Here is a 24,987-nt window from a genome sequence, read left to right on the forward strand (position 1 = left end):
AATTTAACAGAAATTGTCTTTTTTACTGGTCAAATTCGAATGTTAATGGAAAGAGCACCTTCCTTAAATTTTGGAAGATACTTGAAGTTAGGCAAAAGAGAACTTTTTGCGCTTTAAACCATCCACTGGGTTTTGACTGAATATCTCTGTCCTTTAAGATTTTTCACGGGACCAGTGTCCATGTTCCAAAGATCCAGCTGTGGTGATTTGGTCTCATTGTGCTGTCCTTCCATCAGGAACCCAGTGACCCAACTGGACTCTTACCTTTGTAACTAACTGCCTTTAAATGTGCACTGCCTGCAGCCTCAAGTGACTTTGAGAGGGACAAATCCAGCCAAAGTTCTGTCTGTTCTTTTGCATCCAAGGTGCTTTCTCCATGAGACATCTCCATTGTCTCTTAGTGAAAGTCTTATTTCACAACTCTTGTGGGAGTCTTTCCCTGTGACATAATTTACCAATTTTGCTATTTTGATAATACACTATTTTATAACTGATTGTTCAAATAGATGTTGGCTTGAGCTTCAAAGAGACTTAACAATTTGTCTTATATTTACACAGCTGTTTGTAGGTTGTAGAAATCTTTTGTTGCCTCATCTTTGAGAGAAACACAGTTATGCTTTTTATGGCTTTGAATCAACAGAATCTCTTTTCCTGTTTGAGATAAAGAGGTCTGACTTCTGCAGTTACTGAAGAATCCTGTGAGAGAAACTCAAATCTTGGGGTTGTAGATATTGAAGGCACATTATCACAGATAAAAATCGGTATTCTCTATCTGTGGTATCAGAAGAAGTAACAATGATTTTGCTTTTTAATTTTAATGATGGGAAAACTGAAACCTGGGTAGACCAGCTGGGGACCGTGAATGCTGGGTTCAAAGGCCTGGTTATTCCTGGTGGTTCCCAATAGCAGGGCCTTATCGAGGTCATCATTGATTCAGACATCCTGCATCAGAGCTCCTGGCAACCTCTCAAGAGTGTATCAGCATAGCTCAGGCCTTTCATGATTATTCCACTTACTTTGCTTGTAAGTTGACTTGGATCTGAATAATTTCTCTTACAGTGACTCAATATCCAAGCAGGATCTCTCACCAGGAATTCCTGACACTGACTTATTTAAGCCTGAAGGAACTTCTGGGACAGGTTTTAGGTAGCATTGGTTTTGACAGGCATTTTAATTTAACACCGTTGTACTTCATTTGTCAGTTTTCAAAAATATGTCTTGGGACTGGTGTCCTCTGTTATATTAAACTTGAAGTTTGGAGGGTTCGGTCTTACTATTGTGCAAATTGCAGTAATCACAAGGGTTTTTGTTTTGGTTTGGTTTTCTTTTTTAAGATTTATTTATTTATGCATACAAGAGCTGGGGTATGAGCCAGAGATATGGGTGGCGGGGAGGGTGATGAGAGGATTCACCGGAGACAGAGTGGGGAACAGAGCAGGCAGACTGACTGAAAGACACCGCTGAGGGGAGCAGAGGGCGAGTCAGGAGAGGTCTGCTGTGCCATGTGGGTTACTCCCTGGCCGACCGGGGATCGAACTGGTGCTGCAGAGGCTGCAGATTGCTTCATAATGTGGTGCTTAACCCCTTGTGCCACAGTGAGGCCCCAATCACAAGGTTTTATATCCCATAATTTCCAGGAAATATGCTTTTGAAATATTGTGCCAGAGTTTACTTTTGTTTTTTGTTTCAAGAAAATACAGTCTCAGAATTAATTTTTTAATCACTTCCTGAATTAATGATGTGGAACTACAGAATTTCAGGTTCCACTTATTTCTGTGGTATATTAATTCAGCAAAGGTGACACAAGTAGCTCTTGAGTTCTTAGTTTATAAAATTGCAGTAGGAGCACCAGCCAGCTCTTGCTTTAGTTATTGATAAATACGGACACTTGCAGAGGGCTTACTCTTTGCCAAGCACTATGGCACAGAATGTGGGGCTTTCTCATTCTCAGCACTATTTATGTGATATGGGGGACTGTCTGCATTTTAGGGTATTTAGCAGCATCCCTGGGCTCTACCCAGGAACAAGAAATGGACTAGGTTGAGGTCAGGCTTCTAGACTAGAAGTACTTGATTTACTTTCTTTTAAGCCAAAACATTGTGGAAATTAAAACTGGCCATCCATCACATCACACTTTGAAATTTTGATGCTCTGCTGCTCAGCATAGACTCAGTTTGAAAGTTTTGTACTTTAAGTCCGTCAGGGGCATCATTTATAATTCTTTCTTTCTCATCACCACTTATCTAGGTGTTTGCAAGGTGTTTAAAAAGCCATATTTTATAGGATATTGAGAAAATACAAGTTGTGGAATTCAAGGCTGTATTCTAGAACCATAGTCATGCCTCACCTTGACAGCCAGGAACCAGTTCAGTCTTGGTATAACTCCTTGAATGGCCAGGTCTCTGTCTTTGTCTTAGTAGCAGAGGAGACTTCTGCCAGCCTTCAGATCATTTTCCTTATCCTCAGGACCCTGGCTTCTTTAATTGAGCCTGTGCCGTCACGACCTGCTCTTGGTGTGGAAAGCAAGCTCACGTTCACAAGCTGACTTATCATAGCCCTTGGAATCTGTCCACACACTTCCATCCACTGCACCTCCTGAGACTCTCTTGAGGAACCTCTCCCAGGCTATCAATGGCTAACTGCTGTCAGTGTGTTCCTATTCCTCTTCTGTGTTTAATTTACTCTAGTCTACCTCTTCTCACAAAATGTTACCTTTTCATGTCTTTCAGAGTCATATTTTCTCATAGGCCAGCTTTTTTGTGAAGCCTTTTCTGTCCATAGGAGCCTAACATTAAATATTCTGTATTTAACTATCTTTGATTTTGGTTTTTAATTATTTCTATAGCCATTTCCCTCCTTTATAAAACTGTATTGTACTTGAGCATAGAAATTATGGCATTTCTATCTTTCCCCAATAGCATCTAGCATAATGTTTTTACATATATGTAACCTCTGTACATTTATACACTTTATCCCTTTGGGTGGGGTAGGTTCCCACTCATCATGACTTCTTTCTTTTTTTTTCTTGTATATATATCAATATATGTAGTATGTTATTAGAGTGATTTCACTAACAGCACTCAAAATGTATTGCAAAAGGAGATTACCAAATTAACTTGGGGAAGTTAGAACATTTTGATTACTGTCAATTATTATAATCAGATTAAATATTCCTATTTGCTATATAATATGTTGAAACTCCAGGCTTGTGTGTGAACTTGTCTAACTTTAGTTAGCAAGTACCCACAATCCATATTTCTGTACAATGAATGATATTTATAATTCATGAATTTAACAAATGAGTGGCTAACAGTTAATGACTAACCAGGCATTTCCCTAGGTGTTAAGGATATAGAAGTGTCTTTTAGGAGCTTTTGGCATAGTATTGAGAAAAAAACTTGTAAACAATATGTGAAAATATTTTTTAAAAGATTAGATGTGCTAGTAAAGAAAAATATATGGATATGTATCATACCAATAGGATTAGAAAAGGCTTCATTGAGGAAGTGATATTTAAGCTTCCTTGGAAAGTAAGGTCTTATTGCTGATGATTTGAGGGAAAGACAACTCCACACAAGAAGGAGTCTTAGGGCAAAGACACAAATGGTGAAACCTCCTGAACAAGGAAAGTAAAAATAGGGTTAGTACAGGTCATCACAGGGTGTGAGGGAATCGGAGTTTCAAGTAGAGGGATGAAATTATTCATTCAAATTTTTTGGTTTTTTCATTTTAGAAAAACTAGCATGATAGCAGTATGGGGATTGTTTTGGAGACAAGTTAGATTGACTTATTGGAGTAATATGGATTTATGATTGGGAAAACCATGGGAAATATCCAATGTGAGATATGAGGGGGAATAATACCTTCAGTATTTAGGAGTGTTTGGAAGATGAAACTAACAGCAGAATCAAACTTAGCATATTATCTTAGTGACAAAAACTGTAAGCAAGCTTTTACTCATTGTTATTGGTTAATTTTTCATATGGTAAACTTTTGAATTGTATAATTATTAAGTGAAAATGTTATAAGGAGATATATATTATAGATCATATATATCAATATCTGTATTTTTAATTCATTCTTACGGTTTGTCTTCATTTTGTAATTGCTTAAATTACTTGAGAGCAAATAATTTAAGCAATTTTTTTGAGAATAGTTCTACTTCAAAACTTTATTGAAAACCTCGTCAGCTTAAAGAGATCATATTTTTGTATCCTCTGCCTCTATAACATGTGCTTTGAGCCCATTCTCATTATTAGGCTATAATCTGTACTTTGTTTTTATATTAGCCTGTAGTTGCACTGAGTCACATCATTAGTGGTCTTTATGTGATTCTGTTTTCTGAAGCACAAACCGGGTGGAAAAGTCATTTGATGCTGATCTTTTGTTGAGGGTCTGGTTTCCTGTCTTACCACCTAAGATGTCTGATGGAAAAAAAAAAAAAAGAGAGAGAGAGAGAAAAAGGTACTAGTGTTTTTAAAATCTGGGCATCAAGATTTTGAGATTGACCTTCCTTATCTGTTACATGCACAAACTGTAGACCTCAAACCTTCATTCTTGTAGGGGTTACTGAACTTTTTAGGAACTGTGTGTCATCCTAGTTCATCAAAGTATAAAAGATAGCATGTAATTTCCTCTGCTTGTTGGTAGATATGCCTGGGCAAAGATATGAATAGCAGTCCCTTTTAGTGATTTACTCTAGTTTGTGAAATAGGAAGTTGGCCTCAGGTAACTCCAGCTGTAATTGATGTGATGACTTCCCTAGCATTGCTCTTAATGCTGCCTGTCTGCCAGATCCAGAATCACCAGAGGCAGTGAGTGAAAGAGGGGTCTGTCAATTGTTACGACATTTGCAGAAACCCTTATATTTCCTCTTCCAGAAAAGGGGTGTTTGATGTTGACGGAAGAGAAACCTAGCTTGCTGCTGAATAGCCACTTGAGCTTTGCTGCCTTTTTATCATCTGGCTGCTTAGAATTGCCTTTTGTTTCCTCTGTGTAGAGAAAATAGGTCTGGGGAGGAGGTATGAAGAATTCTTGATCAACACAATCTTAATTCTGATCTCTGAAATAAAGAAAGATAGTCACTAAAGGTATATACTTTTAACCACCTCCCTATGCTTTCTAGGCGAGCAGTGAACTCACTGCATGAATATTACTGATTTTTAGATCTAGATCAATAAGATTGTCAATTTTATGCTGAGAATTAAAAGTGTTTGAAAATTGCTTTCAGTAAGAATTGAAGAAGTAGCATTATAGAAATGTCCTCATAGAATAGGAAAATACTTCCAGTTCCTTAATTGAGGGACCTTCTTCCTCTGTCTAGATAGTAATAACCCTGTTGACTCCACCATTGCTACAGTCGGCAACACAACTCTAAGAGGAAGCTTTAAATATTCATGAGAATATGTGCACTGAGGAGCAACATGGTTCCTCTGAGTTAGTATCTGCTGACAGCTGACAGTACTAATGAGATCAGAATGAGGGAGAATCATGGGTAGGTCCAAAATAATCATGTATTTCCAACCATGTTTACCTTATCTCCTCTTGATGTTAATCATCTAACACTTTGTGGATTGATACTATCTGAATTGATACTATCCTCAAAATTGTCCCTCCTCCGTCTTCCCCATTTCAGTAAATTGCGACTTTATTCTTCCATTCCTCGGGCTACAAATCTGGCAGTTCTCTTTTAGTCTGTCCTTTATTCTGTATCTCAATCTCAACTCTTCACCAAATGCTTCTGACTCTGTATTTAGAACCAGCAAGCTTTCCACCACTCTAGTCTACTAAGTCAGTGCCTCCTCTCTTGAATTAGTGCGCAGTCTCCTAAATGGGCTCCTGTTTCTATCTCCTTCCCCGGTCTCTTAAAACATGAGCTGGAACATATTTCTCTAATACTGGAAACCTTTCAGTGTCTTCTCATCTCATTCAGAGGTAAAGACAAGTAGGAAATCTGGATTTTTGTACAAAATGTATTATTCAAAATATCAATAATTATTAAAAATCTTCAGAAACACTATGTAAGACCAAGCAAAACATGCCCATCAAGCCATATTTACTACCATTGGGTACTCTCTCAACCCCTCCTAGAAAGATGTGAGAAATTTTGGAACTTTTGCAAAATGCTAGCAGTGGTAGCTACTGCTCCCAAGCTGCTGCTGGTATACCATGTGGGTATATCAATTCTGTGCTGTAGCAGATGGAGCTGAAATTTTTGTTCAGTTTTCAACTCAGCATGGGTGCTAATGCAGAAGAATCCCAAAAAAGTAAACAGTTCTTTTTGGGAGCAGAAAAGATAGTAGTTTTTACTGCCTTCCCTTTTTTTTAGTCTTTTTTCTTTTTCCTCATGGGATGAATGTCATCATTTAAGAATCTACCAGTATAGATTGGGTAAACTATTTCTCCAATTCTAGTAGTGTGGAAAAAAGGAAAGAGAATCAGCCAAAAAATAGCATGTTCATGTTTTGAGCACTGCTGAAGTAGCCTTCAGGTGAGCCAGAGCCAGTAGAAGACAAGACCACTTGTTCTTAAGTGGTGCTATTTCACTAAGTAACCTGTGCGGAGTAACCTGTGGAAAAATAAGAATGTATTACAAGATTTTGCTAAACACAGAAACTAGAGTATAGAAATATTGATATTTGTGATTTAGTCTCTTCTTTCGTGTGAATGTAAGTTACTAAACTCACCCAGGTCCCCTTCTAGAAGCTTGTCAAGCTAACAGTTCCTTTTAGATAAGAGCTTATAGTAAAATAAATATTTGCCTTTGCAAATCAGATGTTCTTAATTGCAAATATTTACCTTTGTTCTCTTAATGTATAAGGGTCCTTAAAGAATAGGAATGCTCTTTTGTGGTGGTATTCTAATGAAGCTTGATATTCTAAAATTAGCAGGCCTTATTTCAGGCTATAGTTTGTTGACTTTGATTTCAAAACTTTCATAACTATGTGAGATTGGGGCATTATGAGCAAATATTTATTTAACTCCTCCCCTTTCACTGGGGTGTACAACGTTCCATCTGCACTACCCTAGGGCTTGGGCTTAAGGTGCCAGTTAAATGTGAGAAGACCCAATATGAACAGATTTTTTTTATTATTATTATTATTTTTTTTTTTTTTTTGGTGGGCCCCTCGCTGGCGGCCGGGGAATGAACCGGTGCTGCAAAGACTGTGGGCAGCCTCACAGCCCAGCACTCAACCGCTGCACCACCAGGGGAGGCCCTGAACAGATATTTTTATTGTGTTTATATGATATTGCTTGTCTCATGTATGCTCGCCGTTTCCCATGGAATAAACATGCCTGGGCAGCACGGGTCCAAAGAGGAAGACAGATATAGGGAACAGATCTAAACCCAACACACAGTTGAAACCGGTCTGCTCTGCAAGCCCGAAGCATTGTTGCCCAGCTGAGCCCATACTAGTTCAGCTGACCTTCAGGCAACCTACCAACTTGTGAACTTGATAATAAGTGCAGGCGATTTTAAGCTGTTGAGTTGGGTAGTTTATAAATGCAGCATGATTATAGAAATATGTGGCTATAATAGAGCTAGGTAGAGAGATAGAAGTTATAGCTGTAGTAGAAATAATAGTTATTTATAGAACAAGACATGAATCCCATAAAACAATAAGGGGATATTTTTTATAATTCTCCACTCTACTTCTCATCCATCATGGTTGGAATAAATCTTGAATTGTGAACCTCGGTTCCTGGTGTACAGCTAATTGATACTTCACACCCTCTTTAAAGAGACACAGCTTTCCTTAAGCCAAACCCCATGAGAATCTCAATACAAAGGATTGAATATTCAGAGAAATTATTTTAATGACTGTACTGTGGCTATATCATGATTTACAGAATTTTTCCATATTTATAGATGTTGAGGTTATTATCTAATTAAGACTATTATAACATGACAGTCTTTTTTAACAGAGATTTTTCTTAAAAGAGGGATCTAATGTCCATAATTATCATTGGGATATTTATAGTGCTGAACTTCTTGGGATGTGCATACTTCTTGCCCAAAAAAGAAGCCCAGAAAAATACCTGTTTACTAAGATATGATGGGGAAATGCTAAATTCAGTTTATTAGATACCTTTGGTGGAAAACAGTTCCTCTTTAGGAAAAGGTTTTTTATAACACATTTACACATTCTGGTTCTAGTTCTAGCTACATAGACTCTCTGGGAAGCTATTCAATGAATGTTTCCTAGTCCATGGTACAGCCAGGGAAATGACTTGACTTTTTCCCTAAGGGGCTAGGTATGGGTTATCAATTATACTTCATAGTTGTGGTCAGTATCATGTTTTTACCCTTTACTGCTGGTAATTTGCATTCTTCTTTGTTACTAGGCTTTCATAGCAGTTTTATAGTATTGATTGATAACATCAAGAATTGCTCCTCATTTCACAATCTTTTCATGTTTTCATCAAAACATAATTGTCTTCAGTTTAGGGTACTCCTGCTCGTTTAGAGAAAGAGTTGCAGAGTGGTAGGAGTTGCACATGGGTTGGGTAAGCTTTGATTTAAATTGATGTCTCTCTCTTTTTCATTCCCAAAGACCTTTTCTTTCTAGGGATGGTGAAGTTGGCCAAAGACTCCTTTAACCCTCCTCCAGGATGAACCCCCTGACAGAAGACATGGAGAACGCTCTCACTGGGAGCCAGAGCTCTCACGCTTCTTTGCGAGACATCCATTCCATCAACCCTACCCAACTCATGGCCAGGATTGAATCCTATGAAGGAAGGGAAAAGAAAGGCATATCTGATGTCAGAAGGACTTTCTGTTTGTTTGTCACCTTTGACCTCTTATTTGTAACATTACTGTGGATAATAGAATTAAATGTAAGTCTTTTCTTGTTAACTTTATTAGAATTATTCTAGAGACAAAGAAATTGTACTTTTCTCATCATTTCTGTCTCATCTAGTGTGTTCCATCTTTTTCCAAATGAGGCAACTTTGCTCTTCTCCAGCTGATATGAACCTTTCTTGTGCTTTACTGTTGCTGTTTAAGACAAACATGGTTAATTTAAAACTCACTTTGGGATTTTGAAATCTGAGTTCATGGGTTTTGAGCAGTTGAGAAACTATAGTCTAGGGACCAAATTCAGCTGGCCTGTTTTTATAAATAAAGTTTTAATGGAACACAGTCCTGCCCATTTGTTTATTGATTGTCTATGGTTAACTTTCGTGTTGAATAGTTATGACAGAGTCTGCCTGGTCCACAAAGGTCTAGAATATGGTTTAGATGTTGCAGCCACATTTCTAATTCCTAATGTAAGATTTGCATTCATTTGCAAAGAGATTATTATTATTCATTTTTTACAAAGAAATTTTTTACAAAAATTATTCATACTTTATCAAACATTGCTCTAGATGTATTTGGAGGTTGGTCTATATTTTGTCAGGCTTATGCAGTTAGACTGCCAAATAATTGTCCAGCCCAGTTTTGGCCATTAGAAATAGTATAACTCTCATATGTAATTTTAAGTTTTATAGGTGCTACAGTAAAAATAAAGATAAATAGGTGATATTCATTTAACAAGGTATTTTATTTAATATACATCTATTTATATATAATATATTATTATATTAACTATATTAATGAATATATTAATATATAATAATATATCTTTTCTCCTAAAACCTTTGCTCTGACTATTCACATTCCTTACCAACAAATAGGTTAACTCTTCCAGAATGTTTTTTGTCACAGGCAATAGTTGTCTGCTTCTTTCGTTTTCAGTTGTTCATTTATTTCCAAGAAACATTTGCTTAGACCTAGGTAGTAATAGATATTAGCTGTTGTTTATTATCATGAGATTATCCTCTGCTAGGCACAGTTTTAGGTATTTTTATAAGAAATTTATTAAAATAAAGAAAATATAAAAGATGCTGAGACTTATGTTTGAAATGATTTTTTATTTTGCCTTTTTCCAGAGTTAATGCAAACTCTGATTCATAACAGAAATTTTTGTCCAGACTCTTACTAGCTATGGCATTGGACTTGAAATCTAATAGAGGAACAAAACTGTTCATGAAACCAGACACAAGCTAGAAAGTAAGATTTGTCCCAGAATCATAGTAATATGCAACATGGTTTCTTTTTATAGAATTTTCTTCTATTAATCTACCTGTGGTAGGCCTTATTTTTGTTTACAAACAAGCCCATGATAGGACACGGTAACTAAGAATGTTTCTCTTTTCTATTTGTTCCATATGTATATATTTGAGAAAATATTTAAATTAATTATATTTTAAAGGAGCAATATGTTTTTGAAACTAACAGCTACACATTGAAAGAGAAAAGAAATATATGTTTTAACATAAAAATATACAATCAGTTTTAATTAAGGGAGCATTCTTAAAAATTGTTGTAATGACAACATAAAATCAAGACATTTGTTGGTTTGCTGCTAATATAACTGTGTTTTTGACAGGGAGGTTAGGGGGTAAAACTATGGTGGGGGCTCACAATACCACATTTCTCACTTCCCCCCTTACTTACTGCTTTGAGGAATTTGAATTGCAAGTGAAATTGGCCATGCCCAGAAGAAATATGATTATATCTGTGTGTAACAGTTATAAATGGAAAATCACCAGGCCTACCAATTAAAGAATGTGTTTTTATCATCATGATTTCACTGATTACCAATTTCACCAATTGTAAAATTACAAGAGTATATGACTTTTTAAAAAAGGTTTTTGTTTTTTTTTTAAACATTTAATTTTAATTCTATTTGTTTTGACTTATTTATCCTAACTTGACTTTTTCACTACAAATTGCACCATAAATTTTCTTTTGTTGTCTGTCTTTGTAAGTCTCAAATGACTCAAACCCATTGTTTTGTTTTGGTTTTTTTTTTAAATGTCTTTATATTTACTGAGTGCTCAGTGCCAAGGCTTAGTCTCTGATTGAGATATTGTAAGCTGAGTAGAAAACTATACGATTTTTAAAGATTAGCAGAGGAGGAAGAATACTTGTCTTATCTTGGCTTGTAGTTTAAAGAATTAGCATAAAGGGTTTTTAGGCCTTCAGAAAAGTATGGGGACCCAGATGGTCTATGAATTCATATCACTAACCCAGATTCTCTGCCTTTATATATGACCTCCAGCTTAGTCCCTTTTCCTCCTTGGATCAAGGAGCTGACTGGTACAAACCCAGCCTGGAGGACAGTGCCTACGCAAACATAAAAAAGCCTAATACCATCTGATTCATTTTCATTTTGAAAAACTTAAGGTAGCTCATTTCTTTGGGCCTGTTGAAGGGATGATTCTGATTATTCTGTCTAGATCCAGTCGATATTCCTTTGAGTAGACTGATTTCTCAAATTCACCATGACTTGAATTCTTTGAGGGCTTTGCTTCCTCTCTAAGCTCTTCTCCCTTAGACTCTTTAGAATAATGTGAGTAAACAGGGGTCTAAGTATAGAAGAGAATTAGTTTTTGTTTTGATACTTTGGTTGAGATTATGTTCCTTTCACAAAAGAACTTTATCAGTGTTTATTGCCATTTTTGTTATTTTCTAACTGGGGGGCCAGAAAGTGTCAGAAAGTGACTAGTTTGACCTATAGCTGTCATGACCAGCTCTGTGTCCTTAAGTAAGACATGTAAGTCCCAAGTCCCCTGGACCTTGGTTTCTCACTTCTTTGACTAATTTCAATCTTGCCTTCCTTTTGAATTCTTGTGAGGATCAAATGAAAAGAAGAATACAGCAACCCCTTAGCAATTATAGAACTCTATACAACTATAGGTTATGTAATTTATTAACTCAAACAATTTCACCCCAGAAAGAGAGAAAAAAATGTTGGTTATTTTTCTCTCACTATTGTTATATTTTTGTTTCAGGTATTTATCACACTGATTCTGATTTTATTACTCTACTGTCACTGTGTTTTATAGTTACTCTGTGCCCAAAGATAAGATAAATTCAAATTATGGAGATCAGAGAGGGATTGGAATTATCTGAGGTAGTGAGTAGAGGAAATGGATTGTGAGTTGGGTTTGGAAGGAGTGTGGAATTTGGAAAAAAGGATTATTCAAGGTTGAATTGTGGGAACCATAGGAAGAGGTTTTGGAGATCAAGGTAGACAGAAGCACCGAGGCAGGAGTATGTGTCTGTAAGTGTGTGTACAGGGACAGAGGCCAAGAAAATCATAGCCTAACTAGAAATTAATGTGCCTGTAGGAAATGAAATTGCATTAAGTAAGCTGATTCTAGACTATTAAAATTCTTAAAAGCTGTGTAGAAGTGTTTGGACTTACTGCGTCAACAAGCTATTAAAGATTCTAGAGAAGATAAGAGATGATGGTTTCAGGATTTTTCCAATAAGTAATGACTTAAGTACTATATAATGATCTACCTGCTATATCCATTTGGACATCTAACTTAGTATGTTCCTCCTGCAACACCATGCACACATATATCTGCTTTCACCTTTTTCTTCATCAGTAAACAGTTCCCAGGCAGTCAGGCCAAAAGTGACTCATCCTTACTTGATTCACTTTTGTATTTCTCATTCTCTGTAGCAAGTCTAAAAGTAAGTCTTGTCAAACATACCTGCAAAATACACTCAAAACATGACCTCTCTCCATTTTTGTTATTTCCCCCTTCAACAGCCAACATTATTGCTCATTCTGTGATACCATGTACCGAACTAATTTGCTGCTGCTTCTACTTTTGTTCTCCTATAATCCATTCTCTTCAGAGTAGCACAGTGACTTAAAAATAAAAACATAAATCAAATAGTCTAATTTACTGTTTAAAATTCTTCATACTGATCTCTTAAAACACTTAAAATAATGTACAAATGACACAATGCCTTATGTCATTGCCCAGGAGTCTCCACACTCTTTTCTCCACCCTCTGTTCCTTGCCGACCTGGATCCGTCAGACTGCCTCCTCCTGCTCTCAGAAATGAACAAGTTCTCATCTGTCTTGGATCTTTATACTAGTCGTTACCTCTGTGTGAAATGATTAATTTTCTTTATCTTGATGCTGACTCCAACTTTTTATTTTGGTGTCAGTCAGTTTAAATGTCACCACAGATTTCCATGACCACTCAAAAAAATCAGTCATTTGTCTGTCACACTGTCCAGCTTCCCTTCTCTGTGTAGCACTTATCTGTCATCTCTCTCCCCTTGCTAGAATATAAACTCACATTGTTTTATTTACTGAAGTATTTTTGTATTTGAACAATGTTTGTACTTAGTAGCTACTCAAATACTTGGTGAATGGTAGGTAAAATCATGACAATGGTTTGGAGATTGTATTAAATTAGGAACAGATGGACATTAACTACCTCAGGAGTTGTTTAAGGAATCCCATGTAAAGTGGTGGGAATAGAAAAGAAAATGCTAACCTGAGAGACATTATCAAAGGATGAAATAACAGATTTACTGATAGACTTATTATGCCATCCTCTGTGTCAAAAGATGATACTAAGATTTCTAATAAAGGATCCTGGAAGAACAGTACCAGCTTTGTCAGAACTGTGATTGGGAAAAGATTTCTTGTGAAATTCAAGATGAATGTTTTGGGACATCAGGAGCTAGAGACATTGAAGTAAAAATGTGGAGTACAAGTTAAGGATAGTGATGTAGAGTTTTACATTTCTCTATTTAAAGGTAGCACAAAATCAGGGTCTTTCAAAGTTTGCAGATACCAGAGAAAACCTTTTTCTACTTGCTATTGAAAAGTTATTGGCAGCTTTGATTCCTATTTTTTTTCATCAGAAAGTATTCTCTGTGGTTAGAAACCCCTCTTTGCCCTAAGGCCACTTGGAATAATGATCCTTTTTTAAAATTTGGATAGTGTAAATTTTTAGTCTGGAGATACAACAATTGAGACTAAATAATTTTTAATAATTATTACTCTTAGCTGCCAAATTTTTAATTCTGTTCATCTATGGAGATCCATAGTCAAACAGCTCTATAGCCAACCTGAGCAATTACGCAAAAATTTGTATCTTAAGGGATTTAAATAGGAATCACATTTAGAGTATGCTTTCACTTGCATAACAAATACTTGAAAACTAAACCAAAAGCATTTTTTCCTTGTGGCAACTTTTATTCTGATTTCACCAAAGAGCACACCTTGCAAAGGTATTCCTTAATGATTTTTTTTCTCTCTTAGCCAGGTCAGTTTGGTTAATTGCCCTTCAATTTATCCCTTTTCAGACCAGCTGCTTTAGTTTGCAAAGACAGTGTGCTCTAGATTGAAAACTTGTAAATCATGCCTATGATCGGGCTGATTCATGGGCCCTAACGTATGTTATGCTCTCTGCTTGGGAACAGTACTAGGTGCTGAATATATGTTCTTCTCCTTGATTAAAAAAGAAAAAAATTATAGTTTGATATGTAGACATCAAAATTTATCTTGATCAGAAAATTGGACAGAAATTTATCCTATTAGGTGTGATTTTCCTCATTTACTGTAACTTAGTTCTTAATTTTGTTATCTATTCCTTATTTTGTTGTCTATATAGTACAACATAATTTATAAGAGTACAGTATTTTTAAATGCTAGGAGGAGTAAATAGAAAAACCAGGGAGAATTTTATACTTCTAGCCTGTGTCTTGGTCACTGCCCTCACTGATACTTGTTAGCAAGGGATCCTTGATCTTCTAAGAACTAAAGCAGTGGAGGGTGATCAGAAAATGAGGGAAACATTGAACAAATACAAATTGTCATTTTCAAAAATATACTTTTGTAGATTGAAGATTTTATTTACAAAAAGGTTTCTTTTTTTGGGTTTTGGCACCAAAAAAACAAACAAAAAAAAAGGTTTCTTTTTAATAGTTTATCACCATATGAACTACAAAAAGGCATTGTCTTTCACTATATATTTGTTATTTTGTTGAATAAATTCAGAATTGAAGTGGGAGATGCTGTTTTTGCACTTCTCTATTATTCTGGTTATTTTGCTCCATATTTCAGAATTTCTGGGTTCTAAGAAGATAGGCAGGAAAGTATATATGAAACCTTATTTGTATGATTGTTCTCTTGTATTATTTTCACACGTAAATTTCTTGTTTTTACTTCTTTTCTTCCTAGGTGAATGGAGGCATTGAGAACGCATTAGAGAAGGAAGTGGTGCAGTATGACTACTACTCTTCTTATTTTGATATATTTGTAAGTATTTTCTGTTTTACATTTCATTTCAGCAATGATGAAACTAAATGGAAGATTTCTTTGTAATTAACCTCAAATTCTGTGCCTTTCTTTTTTCCTCCCTTGAACACTGTCTTTCCTTTTTCCCTTAGTTACTGACCCATTCAGTGCTGTCTGTCTCCACCCAATTTACTGGTCATCTCAAAGGAAGAGAAGATTAATTGAGAGATAAGGACAGATAATAGAAAGGGCCATCCTGACTTCCTTGGAGGACAGCCTTTATTCTTTCAAATGAAATACCCATAGACATACCCTTAATCACCAAAAGGAAATTTCACCTGTTTATATAATAGCATAATGGAAATGCCATTCCATTTCTGCCTTTGATAAGTTTCTACCTGAGCATACTTTTAATAATTATTCTATGTTCATTTTTCTATAAGGAGTTTTTGAGGAAAGTTGCATATTGGTAATAATGGGCACCATTAAAAACTATGTAGAAGCAATTATATATTGATGAGGGATTTTATGCAAGCAAATGCTTACAGTGTCTTTCCAGGATGCATTGTGATTTTGACTGTCAGATAATGTATATACTTCAATATAATAGGTTTAAAGTACAGTTTTTCATCATGTAAAATGAGATTGTTATAGTTCTGAAAAGTAAATGAAATAATACATGGAAAACACGTGGCCCAAAGATGGATACATCCAGGATGCTTAGAGAATGTTACCTGCAATCACTATCATCATTTGTTTTGTTTTGGAAGTTGCCCACAGAAGTTATGTATGGGAAAAGAGGTAGAATCCCCACCCAGTGAAGAAAGGTCAGGGTTTCTTGTCACTCCCTTGAAACCTGAGTAGTTTCAGAATATTTAGGAAGCTCCTACTATAACTTAATCCCCTCCTTTTTCCAAATGAAGAATTTGAGTCTCATGGTTCAGTGTCTTGACATATCCCAGGATACTGAAGTTGCTAGCAGAATGTAGTAGATCCAATATCTTGATATTTCTTCTAAAACAATTGACATATAGCATCCAAACTGATTTCTCTTTTTTCTTTTATTTCTCTGCTAATTTATCTTAAAATAACCTTAATCAGGAATTGCCAGGAAGCCAAATCAATCCACTGGCCAGATCTCCATGGGTTATCTGTACACCATTCTTAGGGAGTTAATGGTAATGGACAGGTTGGTGGGCCCATTAGCTCAAATTAGAAAGATTGCCATGGTTGGCCTAGGAAGTGGACTCCAGGAATCCTTGGGATCTGTCTTTGAGACAGAGGATAAAGACATACTTTTGCCAAGTCCAAAATGCAGATAGAATAAGGAAACTAAGCAAATACTAGATGGTTGAATAACACATTTTAAATAAAAGCAGCACATTAAAATAAGGAACAACCTGTGAATTTCCTTTACATTAAAGAATCATGAAGTCATCTAGTCAATGGAAGCAAATAAGTTGTCAACATCCAGCTTTTCATCAGTTTTGATGAGTGAGGAACTTTGGCAGACTCTACCTTGAGACATTGCACATTTTCCAAGAAAAATTGGTGAAATATAGTTCTGTGTTCCTTACTAGGAAAGAATTATTAGGACAGCTTCACTTTGCAGTTCAGAGCCTGATACCAACTCAAGCTGCCTGGGTTTGAATCCTATTGTGTGACCTTGGATGATTTTTCTATTCATTTTATCTGTGTAATGGTAGTTGGCTCCTGGGATGGTTGGAGTGGGGATTACATGGGATAGCAGAACACAAAGGGTCTCACATAAGTCTCTGAACCACCCTCATTAATCAGATGATAGCTACTAAAATGTGCAGAACCCGTTCAGCATCCTAGTGACCTAGACCTAGTGACCTTGCCAAGGACTTTACTAAGAACCTGCTGTCTTCCAAAATGGAAAAGTCAACCTTTAGAACATTTTCTCAGTCTTTAAAGGATATCAGAAATATATATAGACTGAAATAAGAAGGAAAAGTAAACAGCTATTTTAATAATAATAGGGACATAATTTGAATTCATTTTTGGATGGTATTGCATAAATTCTAGAACAGCGATCCTAAATGCTAGTCTAAAGACCAATCAATGCCAGTCTGTGGCAGCCTTCAGATAAGTCAGAATAATGAAGACAGTTTGATGGGGTTTTCATAAAACCAAATTGCTTTACTTTAGTATATGTTTACCAAAATGTTTCTCTTTGTTTATATATATAGCTTTTGGCAGTGTTTCGATTTAAAGTGTTAATACTTGCATATGCTGTATGCAGACTGCGCCACTGGTGGGCAATAGCGGTGAGTATGCCCTTTGCCTAGGTGAGTGGTTCATCTTCTCCGGCGCTCGAGGCGGGGACCTGATCAGGGCAGGGCTGAGCGGGGAGAAAATGCAGGGTTGATTTGGGTTGAATTCCACTAGCTTTTCCTGAGACTCCTTCCCCTACACTTCAGTAGCTTTAACACTCCAGGGCTTCTTTTCAGTTGTAATGAATAATGATCTTTGTATGTATATGGAACCAAATGAGGAATTCAGAGACCCAAAAGTGATTATTGACCAAGCACCAACATAGCTCTACCTAATTTTGCAAATGAGAGATGAGATCAGTACCTCTGTCACAAAGATATTTGAAAAATTCCTTGTTTGGTTGAAACTGCTGGTGATTTTTTTTTTATATATATATATAACTTGCTCTCTGCTTATTTTGATAATTGACTTCTTCCCTACTTTATTCCCCTCTCTCCAATCTTAAGGGGAATACACCTCTATTCCTTTTTATTGTTACCTTTGGGCTTCTTGAAAGCAGTGGTGATTTTGCTCATCTTTCTTCATATCTAGCATAGAGCTTTGGCAAATGTGTTCACCCTTAATAAATGCATAGTGAAGTGAAAGAAAATTTCAAGCAGTTCTGCCTGATTCTGTTGAGCCCCAAACCCACATTTGTCATGTGTAGACTAACCGTTTTAGTCAGACTGGACTCCCTTTCCTAGATTCTTTTGTCAAATAACCAAATTCTTTTGTCCCATCTCAATTTTCTACAGAAGTCCCTGTTTAGGACATTGATATTCCAGACTCTTAATAATAATGTATACTAGTATTTGTGAGGTAATCTGTCTCAATGTTCATTTCAGAAAAGTGGTTCAAATAGAGATATTCAGTGAGAATTTTGGATAGTATCTTTGATACCAAAGTTCAGATTATCAAAGGAACTGCTCATATTAACATCCATTTTATTGTTTCTGATTCTTGCATTCAAAAACATTTGCAGAGAGGCAACTGAAATGAAAAGTCAGCTGATACCTAAAGATCATCTAAAGAGCCTGTAAAGTTAACTAGTATCAGAATGTAAATACGTCCTTTACAGGTAGCTCACTCTGCAGAGGGTGTGTTTGTATGTGTGTTGGTTGGTGGTCTTTTTGCTAACAAATACTGACTCTGCAACTTTGTTAATACTTACTGAGCATGACACCTAATGTCCCCTGCATCCATTCTCTCAGTCAAGTCTACTGTTGTCATTCATTTTGGCCAGGTTTCTTATTGCTACAAGTCTTCATTGGAGGATGGAATGAGAGGCCCAGGGTCTGTGGGATTATCTCCGAGCATACCAAGACCTAGGGCATGCCCTGACTCTGCATTTCACTGCAGAGCACCATCCTTATGTGGTGCTAGTATCTTTGCAAATTGTACCCCCTGGTGGACAAAACTTAATTTCCCAGCTCACCTGCATGCTTGAACGTGGGGGTAAGGAAACCCGAAGTAGCCAGTCAGGGGTTGTATGGCACATAGAAGCTCACTTTGCCCCAGTCAGGGTTTAGTTGGTAGAGTTGGGGATAGAGATAGAGGTAGAAGAAGGAGCCAGGCCAGGCATAGCTTTTTCAGATATTATGTGCTTTTGGCTCAGGTGGGTTTTGTGTGTGAGGAATATGCCTTCACAACATAAAATGTGTAATTTGAATGGTACTGGATTGTATGTCTTTCAGTTGACAACAGCAGTGACCAGTGCCTTTTTACTAGCAAAAGTGATCCTCTCAAAGGTATGGCCTACCACTCTGTATAACTACCATCTATGAAGAGGCCTCATTCTCCAGTATGAACATATGATAATTGCATTTCCATTTCTGGTCACATCTGTTCTAGCTTTTCTCTCAAGGGGCTTTTGGCTATGTGCTGCCCATCATTTCATTCATACTTGCCTGGATTGAGACATGGTTCCTGGATTTCAAAGTGTTACCTCAAGAAGCTGAAGAAGAAAACAGTAAGTTTCTTTCTAGGTTAGTCTCTTGTGACTGACTAGGTACTAACTGGAAAGAAAAGAAATAGATGCCTTGATTTGAATAGAGCAGCAGGTGGTTATTAGTCAGGCCTCGGTGTCTTCATTCTTCAGTGGGGACAGCAGAAATGGAAAGAGTTAGATGAAAGTATAGTTACGTGGCTCTTCGCTCTAGCTGTTAGGCCAGGCTTCCTTGGAAGAAAGTGTGGACAATAGTAAAGAAGACATTCAAACAACAAAATAACCAACACCTCTCTCTTAGGTTGATGTTTTCTCCTTCTTAATAATAGTCATAGAACAGTAAGCATTTTGTCCATCCAAATAACTATGTTACTTAGTCACAAAGAAATGTAAACCAGTTTTAGGTGAGTTGAGATAGCAATTCTGAATAAAAATCATTCATCACCCAAATTCTCACATTATTGTCCATATAGCAGGTGTTGGCTTTGAATGAGCTGTAATTATATCAGTTGAGTGCCGAAAGCAGGGCTGTTGATGGGTTAATGATTAAGATGGAATTCAGAGGAGGAGGAAAGCAAGCCAGAAAATGCTCAGCCATCTCAGGTGTAAACATCCTTCTCTGAGTAGTAGTTGAAGGATAAGTAGGATTTTATAATCATGAGTCAAGCAAAGCTGTTATAATCACTCTGTGTGACTTTAGGTATTCCTAGATGTTAATGAGAAAGACAGATGATTGAACTTTATGATTATTAGGAAAAAAAAAAGTATATGAAATACCCTTAAAAAAAAGTCATTGGGGGGCCTCCCTGGTGGCACAGTGGGTTGAACACAGCGCTGTGAAGCTGTCCGCAGTGTCTGCAGTGCCGGTTCAATTCCCAGCCAGCCCGGGAGATTCCCACATGTCGTGGCAGACCTCTCCTGTCTCGCCTGCTGCACCCCTCAGCAGTGTGCTTCGGTCCTTCTGCCTGTTCTTTTCCCCACTCTGTCTCACCCTCCTGCGCCTCTGGCCTGTACCCCAGCTATTGCATAACTAAATAAATAAAAAATCTTAAAAAAAAAGTCATTGGGGGCACAACCTTGATGTATCACTCCAAACTTCGTTTGTTGATTATAAATGGAAAATGTTACTTGTTTATCTATTTATTTAAAAGGCTGTCTTATTTATGTTGTTTGTTTTAATACTGTAATAAACAATTGTTAAAAAGAAAGCACGTATTAATCAGTCTAAGCCATGTCCTCTACACCATACCTTCTGTTCCTTTATGAAAATGTATTATGGACACTGGTTGTAAAACTAATGGAAGTCACTTTTTCGAAAAATCGTATATAAAAATCAAATTGAATTTTATTGAAAGCCTGGCAACTACTGTGACTAAAGCTTCCATGCTTAGTGATTAAGCTAAATCAAAGAAGCTAATAAAACAGAGCACACAATGAAAAATTTCAAGTAGCATTTATCATCATTATTTGTAATATATGTTACATACATAAACTGGCACCTGCTGTTTGAACTGCTGCTTTGGTCAAAACAACTCATTGTTGATGATCTCTCTCGTCTGTGTTAGTGTTCGTGTGCCATCCACATCATGCTTCCTTCTCCTTTCTTTGTTTTTTTTTAAATACACTTCTTTTATGGGGTGACTTTTATATTGCATAAATCACCATCTTAAATCTTTATATATTTATAAAAGACTATCCATTTATAATGCTTTACATCTGTCAACAAATGCAGACTCCAGATCATTTGTATGTGCTCACGTTTTGTTTTTCTCACTGCTTTAATTTTGATGATGATGTTGTTTTCTGTATGGAGGTAGGTACTCCCAAGGGAAAGGTGCTGTGAATTCTGAGTCAGAAAATCCCATGAGTAGCATGAGGCAATTTTTAAAACTAGTTGGAATCTGTCCTTCCAGGACTTTTTTCATGGTTTATTAATAAAAAATTTTTTTGGTTGAAAGATTTTAAAAGTACCTCTGTTTGCTAAGAGTGTTTTTAATATAATACTATCATTTTATTGTGGTTAATTTTACCAAGAAGCTATCCAGATGGTGACGTCATCCCCAGCCACTGAATTTCTTCTCTTCCAGGACTCCTGATAGTTCAGGATGCTTCAGAGCGTGCTGTACTTATACCTGGTGGTCTTTCTGATGGTCAGTTTTATTCTCCTCCTGAATCTGAAGCAGGTAAAAATTTGTCATTTGTGTTTTTGCCCATCATTCAAAAGTTTTGCCTCCCTCCTCTTTATGCATCTACATCTCAGTACATGTAGCAAACACTTAACTACCAGGCCCTTACTAAGGCATGGTTTTGATGTGCTACCAGTGGTGAGACACAAATTGTGAAATAAATGTAATAGAGGGTCATAGACACTGTGGTTTATCATCTGCCTCTTGGAAGACAGGTAGGAAAAGGTTTTGATGCTCTTTTTATTATCTCCCTTTAACTCAAATTCCTCCAAGATTCCCCATGTCTTGTGAATGGCAGTGTTATCCATTGTGTTACACAGGTGAGAAAACAGAGCCTCACTGGGAAGTCAGCACCTTTTCAATTATTTATTTATTTTTTCAGCTCCCTTTTTAAGGCTCACATTCCATAAATTGCCAAGCTGTTTTCCTCTATTTGTGCCTCTTTTATCTCATTCAAATTATACTACTTAATATCTCCATCATCAATTCAGTATTTTTTTATTTCAGTTTCTGCAACAGCCTCCTGTCTCCCTGCCTCAGTTGCCTTCTTGTAACCAGTCACCAGAATACTGTGTTAAAAATACCATGTTAAAAATAATTGCTGTATATTCTCAGGGTTATTTATAACCATTCTATGACGTAAAAAACCTATTTTATCCCTATTTTAGAAATGTGCAAATTGAGGCACAGAGAGGTGAAGTAATTTGTCTAACTTCACACAAAGAGTAAGAGGTGGAGCTAAGATTTGAACTCTGGCTCCAGAGCTAGGGTCCCTACTTATAGCTAATAAATATATGGCCTTTCAGTGTTAATGAAAATGCATAATTGATCATATTCTTTTCTCTGCCCAAAAACCTTCAGTGCCATAAAAGACTAAGAAAGTCATAAATCCTTAGCCTGGCAGAAGGTACGCCTGTGACCACTCTTACCCAATTGTCCAACCTCTCTTCTTGGTAACCATCTCCATATATTCACTTCTTAACTTTTCTGAAAATGATGTGTACCAGTACCCACAAACCATTGTGCATCTTGCTTTTACTATCTTTAATGCTATCCATCTGCAGTCCTTGTCACCAACATGTTCAAAAGGCTTCTTTCCCCACCCTCACCTGCTTCTCAGTTGCACGTAGGGTGTCCTTTACATAAGTTTTTAGGACCTTTTCCACAGCCCTATCATCTTGTATTATCTGCAGTGTCTTCAGCAATGACCTGGACTGTTTCTACCTCTAGGATATAAATTTGAGTTAGGTACTAACTACATTATTTCATTCCCAGTAATAAGCTTAGTAAATATTTTAAACACAAACACATACAATATAGATCTTCCTGAACTTATGATGGGGTGAAACCCAAGGTAAGTTGAAATTACTACAAGTAAAAATACATCTCTTACACACCCAAGTTATCAAACAGCTTAACCTAACCTTAATCATGCTCAGAACACTTAGGCTGGCAACACAGTACCATAGGGTATTGCTTATTTATTCTGGTGATCCGTGATGCTGACTGGGAGCTGACCTGTACAGCATCATGAGTATTCTACAGCATGTCACGAGACGAGAAAAGACACTACAGCATGTCTACAGCGTGTCACTAGACACATTCATTCTACTGAATTGTACCGGTTCCACACCATTGTAAAGTTGAAAAGCTGTATATAGAACCATTATAAGTAGAATGTCTGTAGAGTAAAATAGGTGTTAGACAGAAAGAGCCCTATGATTTATCAAGGGCATAGCATTGTAATCTGTGGCGCTAGGGAAACTCCAAGTAACTGGATGCCTGGACTAGTTGAATATAAAACACAAAATGAGTCAGATGAAATAATTTGTCAACGAGCCGAACCCAGAATAGGACTCATTCTTTTTCAAAAAAGAAAATTTGTGTTGTATAGTTCATGCTTTGTATAGCTTTATTTACGTAAGACTAATTAAAAATTTCTCAGTGTTGGGCCTCCCCTGTGGCGCAGTGGTTGAGCGCTGGGTAGCCTCTGCAGCGCCGGTTTGATCCCCGCTGCTCCCCGGCCACCGGAGGAGGGTCCCACATGGCGCGCAGACCTCTCCTGCTGCCCGCCGCTCCCCACATCAGCGGTGTGCTTCGGTCCTTCTGCCTGCTCTGCTCCCCGCTCTGGCTCTGGTGAATTCTCTCACCCTCCCGTGCTTCTAACTGTACCCAGTGCTTGTATAAATAAATAAATAAATCTTTAAAAAAATTAATTCTTCCCTTTTAAAAAAAAATTTCTCAGCGTTAATGTGTTTCCTAATTAGAAATTCAGAATAGAACATAATGCTAACCTGAGGAATACCTCCTCAGGGATTCTTCACTTAACTTTGTTTCTAACCCGACTTCTCATCTGTGACTTTTACTACCACCTAGTGGTGGTCAGAAGCATTACCATTCCATTGCAAATAAGCTGCACAAGAATCCTTCCCCAGGGTGACTGTATTGACAACAAATGCAGATTTGTGGTGGGCAGAGAAAGAGTATTTTAAAGAGCTTAGTTTATATTATATTTCTGTTGCCTGAAAATTCCACTTAGGAAAGAAATGAAATTAAAAACCGTAATTGGAATTAATGTGCTTAGAAAAGAAGGTTCTCTATAGTAAAGCTTCCTATAGGGGATGGTAATTCTAGGTTTGCGTGAATATTTTTAGTAGTACATAAACAGTATCCTTTTCGACAGATTAGAGCAAATGTTAGAGCCTATTTTAAAGGTTTTTTCTCCACAAAAAAAATAAAATAAAATAAAACTATTTACAGGTGAAGTTTTGTTAACCTAAATTTCTTGATTAACATCCCATTTAAAATATTATGCCTGGGCCTCCCCTGGTGGCACAGGCGGTTAAGCGCAGCCCTGTGAAGCTGTCCGCAGCCTCTGCAGTGCCGGTTTGATCCCAGCCAGCTGGCGAGGGTCTCACATGGCGCGGCAAACCTCTCCTGTCACACCCGCTGCTCTCCTCAGCATTGTATGTTGTTAGTCTGCCTGTTCTGTTCCCCGCTCTGTCTCTGTTGAATCCTCCTCACCCTCCCGCGCATCTGGCCTGTACCCCGTTCTTGTATAAAATAAATAAATAAATCTTTAAAATAAATAAAATATTGTGCATGTATATTATAATTGTAAATAAATCATTTGTTACTTTAATGGGATATTATTCCTTTCTCCTCCCCCTTTTCTACGATGTAGGATCTGAAGAAGATGCTGAAGAAAAGCAGGACAGTGAAAAACCACTTTTAGAAATATGAGTAGTACTTTTGTTGAAGTAAGTCAAAAATGAAACTACAACAACAAAGTACATTCTTTGAGTAGATTCAAAGTAAAATTCAAAATATATGAATCTAAGCATATAGCCAGATTTGTCTTATTTACATTAACTTCAGTCAAATTTTATTAATGTAAAATTTAACATTTTCAGTATAGGTATAAATTTATGAAGTATAAATTCCAAATCTGACTTCTGAATTCTCTGTGTATGA

At 36.8% G+C, this 24,987-nt stretch overlaps 1 protein-coding gene across 1 annotated transcript in view; it reads left to right on the forward strand.

Annotated features, from left to right (window-relative positions):
* The window catches only part of STARD3NL (STARD3 N-terminal like), a 29,152-nt gene that overhangs the window by 2,672 nt on the left and 1,493 nt on the right, over nucleotides 1-24,987 (forward strand). The window contains exons 2-8 of the mRNA XM_037510376.2: nucleotides 8,556-8,838; nucleotides 15,049-15,126; nucleotides 17,319-17,396; nucleotides 19,077-19,130; nucleotides 19,234-19,351; nucleotides 21,415-21,510; nucleotides 24,698-24,773. Of these exons, the coding sequence (XP_037366273.1) occupies nucleotides 8,614-8,838; nucleotides 15,049-15,126; nucleotides 17,319-17,396; nucleotides 19,077-19,130; nucleotides 19,234-19,351; nucleotides 21,415-21,510; nucleotides 24,698-24,756 (708 nt within the window). The 5' untranslated portion in view covers nucleotides 8,556-8,613 and the 3' untranslated portion in view covers nucleotides 24,757-24,773. The remainder of the gene's footprint in view (nucleotides 1-8,555; nucleotides 8,839-15,048; nucleotides 15,127-17,318; nucleotides 17,397-19,076; nucleotides 19,131-19,233; nucleotides 19,352-21,414; nucleotides 21,511-24,697; nucleotides 24,774-24,987) is intronic.

The sequence above is a fragment of the Talpa occidentalis genome, unplaced genomic scaffold (genome assembly GCF_014898055.3).
Source record: "Talpa occidentalis isolate TD23 unplaced genomic scaffold, MPIMG_talOcc4v2.1, whole genome shotgun sequence".
Lineage (NCBI taxonomy): Eukaryota > Metazoa > Chordata > Mammalia > Eulipotyphla > Talpidae > Talpa > Talpa occidentalis.